Below are 13,675 nucleotides of genomic sequence, written 5' to 3'. Positions count from 1 at the left end.
CTCTGGGACTTCTGCACTTTGTCCAGGGACCATCATGGGTACCCACATACCATGAGGGCTTTCCGTACAAGTTGTTGTTCTTTAGCCCTTCCCTCTGCAGTTGTGGGCACCTGTAGGGCTTTGTGTTGAAGAATCCTTATCACCCCGAGCTTGTGTTCAAGGGGGTGGTTTGAGCCAAAGAGCAGATATTGGTCAGTGTGAGTGGGTTTTCTGTAAACCCCTGTCTGGAGCTGCCTGTTCTCTCCAATCGTAACATCACAGTCCAAGAAGGCTAAATGGTTGTTTCTGGCATCCTCATGTGTGAACTTGATATTGGAGTCCACCGAGTTGATGTGTTCTGTAAAGTCCTCAACCTCCTGTTGCTTGAGTTTAACCCATGTGTCATCAACATATCTGAACCAGTGACTGGGAGGGATGCCCGTGAAAGACATCAAGGCTTTCTTCTCCACTCGCTCCATGTACAGATTGGCCACAATGGGGGATACTGGAGACCCCATCGCACAACCATAGATCTGCCTGTAGTAATTCCCCCTAAACAGGAAATACATGGTGTTAAGACAAAACGCCAAGAGTTGGCAGATGTGGTCTGGTGTGAATTTGGTCCTTTCAAGTAGAGACACATCCTCCAGCAGTCTCTGCCTCACAGCTGAGATGGCCTCAGCGGTGGGGATGCAGGTGAACAACGATGTCACATCAAATGACACCATAGTTTCATCTGCCTCCAGATGCAGGTCCTTGATCTTGTTCATAAAATCTTCTGTGTTCTCCACATGGTGGTCTGAGTTACCCACTAGAGGAGCCAAAATCCACTTGAGGTGCTTGGCCAAATTGTACGTGATGAATCTGTGCTACATATAATAGGCCTGAGTGGCACATCCTGTTTGTGGATTTTGGGCAGTCCATAGATGTATGGGGTGGCGTCCCCAGGGTACAGTCTGTAGTATACATGCCTGTTGATGAGTCCCTCTTTCTCCAGGTTTTGGAGGTAGTTAATGATTTTCTTCTTATAGCTGCTTGTGGGGTCTCTCTTCAGACGCTTGTATGTATTGGAGTCACTGAGCAAGTTGTTGATCTTGGCCTCGTAGTCCGATGTGTTCAGGACCACTGTGCATCTGCCTTTATCCGCTGGCAGGATAAGGTGCTTTGGTCCTTCTGCAGTGGTTTGTTTGGTGAAATTTCCAACAAAGTGATGCATTATTTAAAAAAGAGAGATAATTAAAGACTGTGGTTCATCATTATTAATGCGTAGAGTCTCTGAGAGATGGTATTTTATTGTGACATTACAGAAACCCAAAATCAGAAAAAGTTGAATGCAAATTTAAATGCAATTTTTTTTTAAAATGCAGTGATACTTATATTTACTTTGACTTATCTTTCATTGCAGACAATATGAATCCAAAATATTTCATGTTGTATGTGGTCAGCTTCATTTCATTACCTAATATACATCCATTCCTGCATTTAAGGCCTGCAATACATCCTAAAAAATTGTGACGGTGGCAATTTATTCTAAATATAAGGATTAAATCATCACTTTTACAGGTCAGTTTTGTGGAGACAAGTCAGGGGATGAATTAAATTTATTTAGTTTATATCGTGCCAAATCACAACAAAGCTGCCTCAAGGCACTTCACACAATTAAGATCTAACCTTACCAACCCCTAGAGCAAGCACACGGGCGACAGTGGTAAGAAAAAACTCCCTCTGATGATATTGAGGAAGAAACCTCAAGCAGACGAGACTCAAAGAGGTGACCCACTGCTTAGGTCATTCTACCAAAAAAGGTTTACAATACAGAACACAACATACATGTATACATACAGTGGGGAAATTAAGTATTTGACCCCTGTCAGTTTTGCAGATTTTCCCACCTACAAAGAATGGAGAGGTCTGTAACTGTGAGAGACAGAATAAAAAAAAAAATCCAGCAATTCACATTGTATGATTTTTAAATAATTAATTTGCATTTTGTTGCATAAAATAAGCATTTGATCCCCTAGAAAAACAGAGCTTAACAATTGGTACAGAAACATTTGTCTGCCATTACAGAGGTCAGATATTTCCTGTAGTTCTTGACCAAGTTTTCACACACTGCAGCAGGGATTTTGGTCTATTCCTCCATACAGATCTCCAAATCTTTCAAGTTTTGCGTTTCAGCTCCCTCCAAAGATTTTCTATTGAGTTCAGGTCTGGAGACTGGCCAGGCCACTCCAGGACATTGAAATGCTTCTTACGGAGCCCCTCCTTAGTTGCCCTGGCTGTGTGTTTGGGGTCATTGTCATGCTGGAAGACCCAGCCAAGATCCATCTTCAATGCTCTTACTGAGGGAAGGAGGTTGTTTGCCAAAATCTCGCAATACATGACCCCATCCAACCTCCCTTCAATACGGTGCAGTTGTCCTGTCTCCTTTGCAGAAGAGCACCCCAGAGTATGATGTTTCCACCCCATGCTTCACGGTTGGGATGGTTTTCTTGGGGTTGTTCTCATCCTCTAAACATGGTAAGTGGAGTTGATTCCAAAAAGCTCTATTATGACCACATGACCTTCTCCCATGCCTCCTCTGGATCATCCAGATGGTCACTGGTGAACTTCAAATGGGCCTGGACATGTGCTGGCTTGAGCAGGGGGACCTTGCTGCCCTGCAGGATTTTAAACCATGACAGCATCATGTGTTACTAATGTAATCTTTGTGACTATGGTTCCAGCTCTCTTCAGGTCATTGACCAGGTCCTCCTGTGTAGTTCTGAGCTTTCTCAGAATCATCCTTAGCCCACAAAGTGAGATCTTGCATGGAATCCCAGACCGAGGGAGATTGACAGTCATCTTGTGTTTCTTCTACTTTCTAATAAACAATCATAACAGTTGTTGTCTTCTACCAAGCTGCTTGCCTGTTGTCCTGTAGTCCACCCCAGCCTTGTGCAGGTCTACAGTTTTGTCCATGGTGTCCTTCAACAGCTCTTTGGTCTTGGCTGTGGTGGATAGGTTGGAGTGTGATTGATTGAGTGTGTGAACAGGTGTCTTTTATACAGGTAAGAAGTCCAAACAGGTGCAGTTAATACAGGTAAAGAGTGCAGAATAAGAGGGCTTCTTAAAGTAGACCTGCATTGAAATAAATGCAGTCAGATCTTTGGACCAAAAAATGACTTATATTTACACATAAGATCTGTTGTGTGGGCCGCCAGAAGAGGAGGTACTGCTGGCCCACCACCAGAGGGCGCCCTGCCTGAAGTGCGGGCTTCAGGCACGAGAGGGCGCTGCCGCCATGGACACAGCCGGGGGTGACAGCTGTCGCTCATTACCTCTTGACAGCTGTCACCCATCTACTCAACATCATCTCACTCCATAAAGACCAGACGTCATCTCCACCTCGTTGCCGAGATATCATACTTCATAGGAAGTAATACTCTCAGCCTTTTTGTGAGATTTGTAACTCTGTTATTGTGAGAATTTGCAGGAGAACCGGTCGTTTGTGAGGAGGCTGTGCAAGACGGCGCTCCTTTTCAGCTGAGACCGCTGCAACATATTGAATGAGAGGTGGAGGTGGCATTCCCACCGTTGTTGTTACTGGGTGTACACACACCCACACTTGACTGTCTTTGTTCTTCGCCAGCAGTACCAGATCCGACAGTCGGGGACGGTGATCACCTGGGAATTCGGGACTTGGCGGCTCCAGTATTCACCAGGTTCTGGGGCAGCGGAAATCGTGTGGTTCCGGCTCTTCTCAGGACAGACGTCTTCTATCCTCGAGCCTGCCCACACGTCACCTCTGTGTATTGACTGTTATGATATTCTGTGATTGTCTGTATGTTCATTGTGCACATTCACAACATTAAATTGTTACTTTTTGGCTCATCTATTGACCGTTCATTTGCACCCCCTGTTGTGGGTCCGTGTCACTACACTTTCCCAACAGGATATCTCGGCCTTCAAAGTTCTCGTTTGAATATTTGCTACTACCACCAAGATCTGCACCCGCGGCGGCTCCACCCGGGCCAGCGCCCTGGGCTTCCGTGCGCACCGCGGCGACCTTCCGAACGGCGTTCGCCCATCTCTTAGGACCGACTGACCCATGTTTAACTGCTGTTCACATGGAACCCTTCTCCACTTCGGCCTTCATATGTACAGCCTTGCCCCTGGCACAGGTGGTGCAGGCCTGGATATATTCCCGGACGTCGGCCTCCATAGACGCCCACCAGAAGCGCTGCCAGACAACTGCCACGGTCCTTCGCACCCCTGGATGACAGGAGAGCTTGGAACCGTGACAGAAGTCCAGGACTGCAGCTCTGGCCTCTGGTGGGACGTACTGACGGTTCTTCGGACCGGTTCCAGGGTCCGGGCTCTCCACGTCCCAGGTGAGGGTGGCCACAATAGTGGACTCCGGAATGATGGGCTCCGGTGGATCCGACAGCTCTGTTTTGACTTCGTCTTCGTGTACCCGGGACAAGGCATCCGATCTCTGGTTCTTGGTCCCGGGGCGATAGGTGATCCGGAAGTCGAAACGCCCGAAGAACAGTGACCAGCGGGCTTGCCTGGGGCTCAGCCGCTTGGCGGTCCTGATATACCCCAGGTTCCGATGGTCAGTGAAAACCGTGAATGGCACAGACGCTCCCTCCAACAGCTGTCTCCACTCCTCAAGAGCCTCTTTCACCTCAAGGAGTTCTCGATTGCCGACGTCATAGTTCCGTTCAGTCGGGGTCAACCTGCGGGAAAAGTAGGCACACGGGTGAAGAACCGTATCGGTCTCTCCGCTCTGGGACAGCACGGCTCCTATCCCTGAGTCAGAGGCGTCCACTTCAACCATGAACTGGCGGCTAGGGTCGGGCTGCACCAAAACTGGCGCAGTAGAGAACCGTCGTTTCAACTCCTTGAACGCGGCTTCGCACCGATCCGACCAGGTGAAAGGGACTTTTGGAGAGGTCAGGGCTGTCAGGGGGCTAACTACCTGACTGTAGCCCTTAATGAACCTCCTATAGAAATTAGCAAAGCCGAGGAACTGTTGCAGCTTCCTACGGCTTGTTGGTAGAGGCCAATCTCTCACCGCCGCAACCTTGGCCGGATCAGGGGCGACGGAGTTGGAGGAGATTATAAACCCCAGGAAGGACAAAGACGCGCGGTGAAACTCGCACTTCTCGCCCTTCACAAACAGTTGGTTCTCTAACAACCACTGCAGGACCTGACGTACATGCTGGACATGGGTCTCAGGATCCGGAGAAAAGATGAGAATATCGTCCAGATATACGAAGACGAATCGGTGCAGGAAGTCCCGCAAGACGTCGTTAACCAAGGCTTGGAACGTCGCGGGGGCGTTGGTGAGGCCGAACGGCATGACCAGGTACTCAAAGTGACCTAACGGGGTGTTAAATGCCGTCTTCCATTCGTCTCCCTTCCGGATCCGAACCAGGTGATACGCGTTCCTAAGATCCAGCTTAGTAAAGATTTTGGCTCCATGCAGGGGGGTGAACACGGAATCTAACAATGGCAACGGGTATCGGTTGCGAACCGTAATCTCATTCAGCCCCCTGTAATCAATACATGGACGAAGTCCGCCATCTTTCTTGCCCACAAAAAAGAAACCTGCCCCCATCGGGGAGGTGGAGTTCCGGATCAGCCCGGCAGCTAATGAGTCCCGGATGTAGGTCTCCATTGATTCGCGCTCAGGTCGTGAGAGGTTGTACAGCCTGCTGGACGGGAACTCAGCGCCTGGAACCAAATCAATGGCACAATCGTACGGACGGTGCGGGGGAAGGGTGAGTGCCAGATCCTTGCTGAAGACGTCAGCAAGATCGTGGTACTCAACCAGCACTGCCGTCAGATTGGGAGGGACTTTGACCTCCTCCTTAGCCTGTGAACCGGGAGGAACCGAGGATCCTAAACACCCCCGATGGCAAGTTTCGCTCCACTGAACCACCACCCCAGACGGCCAATCAATCCGGGGATTGTGCTTCAACATCCATGGGATGCCCAAAATCACGCGGGAGGTAGAAGGAGTCACAAAAAACTCAATCTCCTCCCGATGGTTTCCAGACACCACCAGAGTTACTGGTTGTGTCTTGTGTGTGAGTAAAGGGAGGAGGGTGCCATCTAGTGCCCGCACCTGCAATGGCGAAGGAAGCACCACCAGAGGGAACCTCACCACACCTCACCCCTCTGTGCTCCCGGACCGGCGCCGCCTCCTGCTCGGATCATCGACGGGGAGCCGGCTTGGACGGTGCGCCGGCTCCTGGACATCCGTCGGATGGGTCGGGGGTTCCAGTACTTGGTGGACTGGGAGGGGTATGGACCCGAAGAACGCTCCTGGGTGAAGAGGAGCTTCATCCTGGATCCGGCCCTCCTGGCCGACTTCTACCGCCGACACCCCCGACAAACCTGGTTGAGGGGGGGGGGTCCTGTTGTGTGGGCCGCCAGAAGAGGAGGTACTGCTGGCCCACCACCAGAGGGCGCCCTGCCTGAAGTGCGGGCTTCAGGCACGAGAGGGCGCTGCCGCCATGGACACAGCCGGGGGTGACAGCTGTCACTCATTACCTCTTGACAGCTGTCACCCATCTACTCAACATCATCTCACTCCATAAAGACCAGACGTCATCTCCACCTCGTTGCCGAGATATCATACTTCATAGGAGGTAATACTCTCAGCCTTTTTGTGAGATTTGTAACTCTGTTATTGTGAGAATTTGCAGGAGAACCGGTCGTTTGTGAGGAGGCTGTGCAAGACGGCGCTCCTTTTCAGCTGAGACCGCTGCAACATATTGAATGAGAGGTGGAGGTTCTGAAAACACACAAACATTCCCCTTCATTACAGCTGCACATTTACTCCGCTTTGCCAATCTAATTTCTGTTTCTAATTATTTTGTATGTGAATGTGTGTAAAAACATTAGGCACAGATTAGAACAAAAAAAAAACAAAAACAAAAAACAGTTGTATCTCTTGTTGCAAGCCTTGTTTGTTTGTGTTTTTAATTAGATATGGGATTATCTTTCAAGGATGATCATTTTGTGCCTTTTCAAATAAACTGAAACCACCAATTATAATATCATTGTTGCATAAATGAGACATGCACTGTTGCACACAGGATGCAGTACCTGCTGAGACTCGACTGCAGACCCTTTTGAGCATGAAGGCTGACAGGATGATGATGATGATGATGATAGGCTTAGACTCATTTTTATTGTCATTCAGTAAAAATGTCACAGATGCTGTCACAGAATGGAGCGCAAAGGAACTGTTGATATGTATTTGGCATGTTCATCATGTACAGTTAATGTGAACAGTGGCTTTTAAACTAAAAGCACTGTGCGCACACCGCTGCAAATCTGAACAGGCTGTTATATCCACAATAGACCTTACAGTACAGATATCATTCCTTCCCATGGGTGACATAAATAATGTGAACTATTGTCTCCATCATATCTGTATATACCATGGGCAGCTGCACCTCTCCGTGGTCTCATGCGCATTAATGCATCATTGCACAAGTCAGGTTCGGAGCTGAATGGATCTTACCACTGTAATATACAAATTATTACCTGATCACCTTCTAACTCTGTAGGCGATATGATGTGGAACTGTTGTTGCATCACTACTCTTAGCTTCATAGTGGAGTACAGCAGAGAAGGATTTTCTTTCACCAAAATAGATCAAATCCAGGCTTGCATCTCAGATGTATCTTCTGGCAATTTGTAGCTAAACTTTCAGGTCTTCTTTTTAAGAAAATCCTCTTCTATACCACTTCATCATGAAGATGGATAACTGGTGATACAAAATGCAAAGCTTGCACTGTGCACAATTTCTCCAATCACAGCCACATAAGTCAATAACTTCTTCTGGGTTGTCTGGGTGTCTTGGTGGCTTTCCTCACTCTTCTCCTTCTTGCACAGTCACTCAGTTTTTGAGAACTGTCTACTCCACGCAGATTTACCATAGAGTGCCATATTATTTGTATTTCTTTGTAATTGACGTAAATAAAGTCCAAAACATATTCAGTGGCAGCTTTACCATCAGAGAGCCTCGTTCACAACTACCACAGAAGACTCCAAGCTGTCATTGATGTTAAAGGGGGCAATACACAGTATTAAGAACAGGGGTATGTAAACTTTGGATCAGGGTCATTTGGGTAGTTCTTTTGTCATTTTGATTTAAAAAGAGGAAACACAGTTGTTTGACAATAAATGGCTTCACCCAACCACTAACCATGAGAGAAAAAAAAGTTTTTGTGTTGTCATTCATATTCTATTCAAAATGGCCAAAAAAGCAAAAATTCTGCCAGGGTATGTACACCTTTGAGCACAACTGTATCTGTCATTAAATTGATGCATCACCACTGTTTTTCACCAGTTATATTTGGAATTTAATGCGGCACAAATCAGCCATGGATGACAAATGTAATTTACAGATCAATCCAATCCGTTTTACTGAAGTGGTATGATTGCATTAATCCTTTGTTTCCTGTCTCCATTAAATGCATTTTCAGATTGGATCATTTCAGAAAAGGATTTATTTGCAAGTTTCAGAATTATTCTGTCACTGCTACACATTTCCACCAAGCGTTTTACTTTGTGGTTTGTTGACAGAATCACTTTTGTCAGCTGAATGATTTGGCGCTCCAAACAGATGTGGTTCTCAGAGATTTGTTTACCGCACAACTAAGATCACATTTCCATCAAAACATTTCCATATGAATGAAACTCCCACACATTTCTCCCACACTCCTGTGCTGTGAATTAAATAGGGAAGGAAGATTTCATTGTCTGTAAAATACAAGTGGAGGTGCTCTACATAAAAAAAGAAATGACCCTGTTGTGTCATCAGTTCTTTTCATGAAGCCTTTTTAAAGAGTTCTTTGTGTTTCTTTTGTGTGACAGTTTATTTTGCGTTCACATTCACCAACTCTATTATTTTGTCATGTGTTTTTAATCAGGCATGGCTGACTGAGATCCATGAGTACGCCCAGCAGGATGTGGTGCTGATGCTGCTTGGAAACAAGGTAGGGCATTGTGGGAAATATTTTATCTGTTGTTGTCATTGCAGAAAGTCTGGAAGCAGCTAGTGTGCTGACTGATTCCCATCTTTGTATGTGTTCCTCAGGAGGTATTTCAGTGGGTTCCAGGGGGGCACATGGCATCAATGAAAAATTGTGATCACAACATCACACAACAAGAGCAATCAGAGATTTCTGACGTCCGCCAAGGGACTCAAAATAACAGATGATATAAGTCACATCGTCACCCAGACTTTACCTGCATCCGGATTCCACAACACAATGCAGTAATTGCAGACTGATCCAGAGAGATCTGACTGATCAAGATTTTGCAATCTGATATTTAATTCACAAGCTGAAACAAAATCTTCCTGATCTTGGTTTTACATTGTGGTGTCGTATCCGTGAAGTAGTTTTGGCGTAATCGCCAAAATCCTACAAAGTGAAGCAAGCGTACAAATTGAGATCTTGATCCAGAATCTGGATCCAGATCACCTCTAAAATTATGTGGAGTCTTCCATGGACTAATATCTGTTTGTGGTGCAGATTTGGTTAGAATCCGTGAAGTAATTTTGACATCCATTAAATTTTGGAAGTGCTCCAGATCCGGATTCTGGATCACCTCCAAAATTTAATGGAGTCTTCCATGGCCTAATATCTATCTGTAGTGGAAATTTCGTCAAAATCTGTGCAGTAATTTTGACATAATCCTGCTAACAGGCAGACAAACCGACAAATAAATAAATGCTGATTATTTTATTATGACCTTGGCGGACGTAATACTGTGGTTTAATATGTAACATCTTAATGCTTACCATCTCATTGTATATGTTAATAGCCACTTCATCAAAGTAACGTATCAGACCTCTGATGTCGCCAAGCAAAGTTGAAAATTTAGCCGGGAGCGGAGCAAAGCAATTTTTTTGCATGCCTATATATAGTCCAAAACACCACAGATGCTTTCCAACATCAGTTTGCTGTCAAATATGTCTGATTTGTGTGTGTATAACATTTATTTACCTCGAGTACCATTGCACTTTTCTTTGTCAAAGAAAATTACAAAAGAAATGATCCCAAGGTACTTTAGATGTTTAACAGGGGCCTGTTTCAGAACAACAACAACAATAGCTGATTTGAGTTAGTTTAATAAAGTCAGAGTAGGTTCACTCTAAATTAAGTGTGTGCACAAAAGGCAGCGTTAATGGAGTCCCAATACTGGCACTCATGATGGCAAACATTAACAAAAAGAAAAAAAAAAATTAGTGCAACACTATTGCAGCTGCTGCAGAGCAAGAAACTGGATGGGAGAAAATCACTGCTCGAGTCAATGTGTGAGGGGAGTGCATGTGGAAAGGACGTGCGTGGAGAGTGACCCATGTGTGGACAGTGTGGCACTTGGGGGGTTTGCGCCAGGCACACACACACACCCACATACCTCTGACTTTTATATGTGAGATATATAATTTTCCTTTCATGTGTTTGTCAATTATCCCCACAGATTCATCTGGAAGAAAATTACTCAATACTCCAAAGATTATGCCAAAGCACAAAAGTTTTATGTAAATAACTAACATTTCACAGATGAGATGGCTTCCAAATAGCGGCACTGTGTACAATGATTTCAAATCTGTATAGAGTGAGGTTTTATCAGATGCCGTCATTTGTGCAAAAATCAAACAAACTTAAAATGTATAAAATACTGAAGGTGGTCTGGCTCAACACATTGTACAGCATAAAAACAAAAACAGAACCACTTAACATTTTGCACCATAAAGTCATCCCAATAAAAATGACAAGCTGTCAGGCTGAACGGAGGCGTGGCACAACCAGAGCAGGACACAAATGCAAACTCACGCAAGCGGATGCAGTAAAAAGGTTTAATACGAAAAGCCAGCAGAGGTTCGATACACAGGGGCAGCGAGGTGGAGGTAGCAGACAGTCGAGAGGCTGAGGCGTGGTTCAATAAACAGGCGGAGGTCAAAAACATACGGCGTGGTGGTGTATCAGAGGCAGAGACAAAAATCAAGATCAAAACAAGGCAGAGTAAAAAAAAAAAAAACAAGCACGCAGCAGAACAAGACAAAAAACAGGACTGTGAAAGAAGGCCGGAACATGAAATTAATTCAACGAGCAAGTAGTGAGCAGGCAAACACAGAGTACTTAAACAGAACAGGTGTAGTAATTAAGAAAACAAGACACAGGTGTGGGGAACAGTCTGGAAGGGGGGAGTGGCAAACAGAAGGGACAGGACACACCCACACCAAACCCTGAACACCAGGCAAGAGAGTGCAGTAAGACAAAAGCAAAGTCAAGAGGGCACAACTTAATGAAGAACCTAACACCACAGTGATCTAAACAAAAAGCCAAAACCACAGATGAACAAAACCCAAGTACTAATAAAGAAGACCTAACATGAAAGAACAAAGAAATAAACATAAGTACTGAAAAGAGGTCAACAACTACGGAAGCTCTGAGCTGCCAAGCCCTAATATATATTTGGCTCAGTATCATGTAATTACGTGAAAAGTTTCATGTTATAACGTGATATTTATCACGTTATTTCATGATATGAAATTATCATGTTATTTCATGATGCGGTATTTTCACTTTATAATGAGAAATTATCACGTTATAACAAGAAATTATCACATTATTTCGTGATATGAAATTATCACTGTTATGTGTCGGACGCAGCCCGGAGAACCGACCAGCGTTTGAAGGACCCAGTATAAAATAAGCAGAGCACGGTACAAAGGATAACAGAGTTTAATAAACATAACAGTGATGTGAAAAATATAAAAGTGCGCGGTCTGGCGTGGTGGATTGCGGTGCGCTCCCAGCAGCGCTAACGGTCCGGAGCCAGAACCGGTTCGGACCCAAGGACCCCGCCGACACCCCCCAGGTGGCCGCGACAAACCGAGTCTGTGAAAGAAGAAATCATTATGGGAGTCCACACTCAACACACAGAGAGACCACTCAAAGGTGTACAAACAGCAAACACTTCCTGGCTTAATTGCAAATCAGCTTCCCACCCTGCAGGCATCGAACACCCTGTTCACAAAACTCCACTGCAGTGGAAGCTGATTTAAATGACCAACATACAGCTCAATATAATAAGGTGTGAGGGACACCACATTTACTGACTGTATAAATGTTAGTCACAAAATCTAACGTACCTCAGGAAGTGTGCTGACGAGCGTGAGACCTCACCCCCTCCTCTTTCACAGACCATGCATCAAACCTGGACGTTCTCTGCATCCACTGATGATGAGATGGCTCTCGAGACGACGATCTCACCCGTCTGGTCACAAGGTCGAGTCTCTGGCAAATACACACTGTGTACTCCAGTCTTAAATGCCACCATGTTCCAATCCATGTAGATGCACCACAGCTGTGAGTCCTGACGAGCCGCAGGTGATCAGCCTCAGGTGATCAGGGTGAGGTCCTGATAAACTCAGCTACACAGCCACTCAGTCCCAAATGCAAGCCACCTGGAAGGAAAAACAAAAGACAGAAACAAAAAGGCAGCCAGGCCCCCCCAGCCACACAACAATCACGTTATTCCGAGATAAGAAACTATCATGTTATTTCATGATATGCAACTATCACGTTATTCCGAGATATGCAACTATCACGTTATTCTGAGATAAGAAATTATCACGTTATTCTGAGATATGCAACTATCACGTTATTTCATGTTAAGCATTTATCATGTTATTTCATGATATGTAGGCTATTCAGCACTTCAACACTTCCCAGGTTCAGTCAAGGAACATGGCTCGTCTGTGATGTAGATTTAAGGATCGATAAAAAGCATGAGCCAATACTTTTGCTATTTGTTATCACTTGAATCAGAGTAAAAAAAAAGCAAACAGCCTTAGATTAGTGCCCTTTACTGGTATTATACCGCCCTCTAGTGGCAGAATAGCAGAACAGGTATATTGGCTGTATATCAAAGTAAAACCATATTGATGTTTTCACGTTATAACGTAAAAATATCATGAAATGACGTGATAAATGTTTATCACAAAATAACATGATAATTTCATAATTTGAAATAACGTGATAATTTCATATTATGAAATAACGTGATAGATTCATATCTCGGAATAACGTGATAATTTCTTATCACGAAATAACATGATAATTTCACGATAAAACGTGAAAATGCCATATCATGAAATAACATGACAGTTGTGCATCACGAAATAACGTGATAGATATCACATTATAACGTAATAAATATCACGTTATAACATGAAACCTTTCACGTTATTACATGTTACTGAGTCAAATTATATTTAAATGGTAAATGGTAAATGGACTGCATTTATATAGCGCTTTTCCATCTGTATCAGACGCTCAAAGCGCTTTACAATTATGCCTCACATTCACCCCGATGTCAGGGTGCTGCCATACAAGGCGCTCACTACACACCGGGAGCAATAGAGGATTAAAGGCCTTGCCCAAGGGCCCTTAGTGATTTTCCAGTCAGGTGGGGATTTGAACTCATGATCTTCTGGATTTATATGGCTGGCAGCTCCACATCGCCGTAAACAACAAAATAAAAGGTTCACACTACACTAAAATGGGATGCGACAGTTACACAAACAGATAATTCAAGATATGACAAAAGAAAAACAAACAGGTGATAAAACTACTAATAATACAATGGAGGAAAACAAAGGCTGGGCAGAAAG

The 13,675-nt window shown here is 44.8% G+C and overlaps 1 protein-coding gene across 1 annotated transcript in view; it reads left to right on the top strand.

Annotated features, from left to right (window-relative positions):
• The window catches only part of LOC117527468 (ras-related protein Rab-26-like), a 187,820-nt gene that overhangs the window by 161,301 nt on the left and 12,844 nt on the right, over positions 1-13,675 (top strand). The window contains exon 6 of the mRNA XM_034189825.1: positions 8,916-8,981. Within this exon, the coding sequence (XP_034045716.1) occupies positions 8,916-8,981 (66 nt within the window). The remainder of the gene's footprint in view (positions 1-8,915; positions 8,982-13,675) is intronic.

The sequence above is a fragment of the Thalassophryne amazonica genome, chromosome 16, assembly GCF_902500255.1.
Source record: "Thalassophryne amazonica chromosome 16, fThaAma1.1, whole genome shotgun sequence".
Taxonomy (NCBI): Eukaryota; Metazoa; Chordata; class Actinopteri; order Batrachoidiformes; family Batrachoididae; genus Thalassophryne; species Thalassophryne amazonica.
The sequence above is the reverse complement of the archived record's forward strand: the minus strand, read 5'-3'. Positions and strand labels throughout refer to the sequence as shown.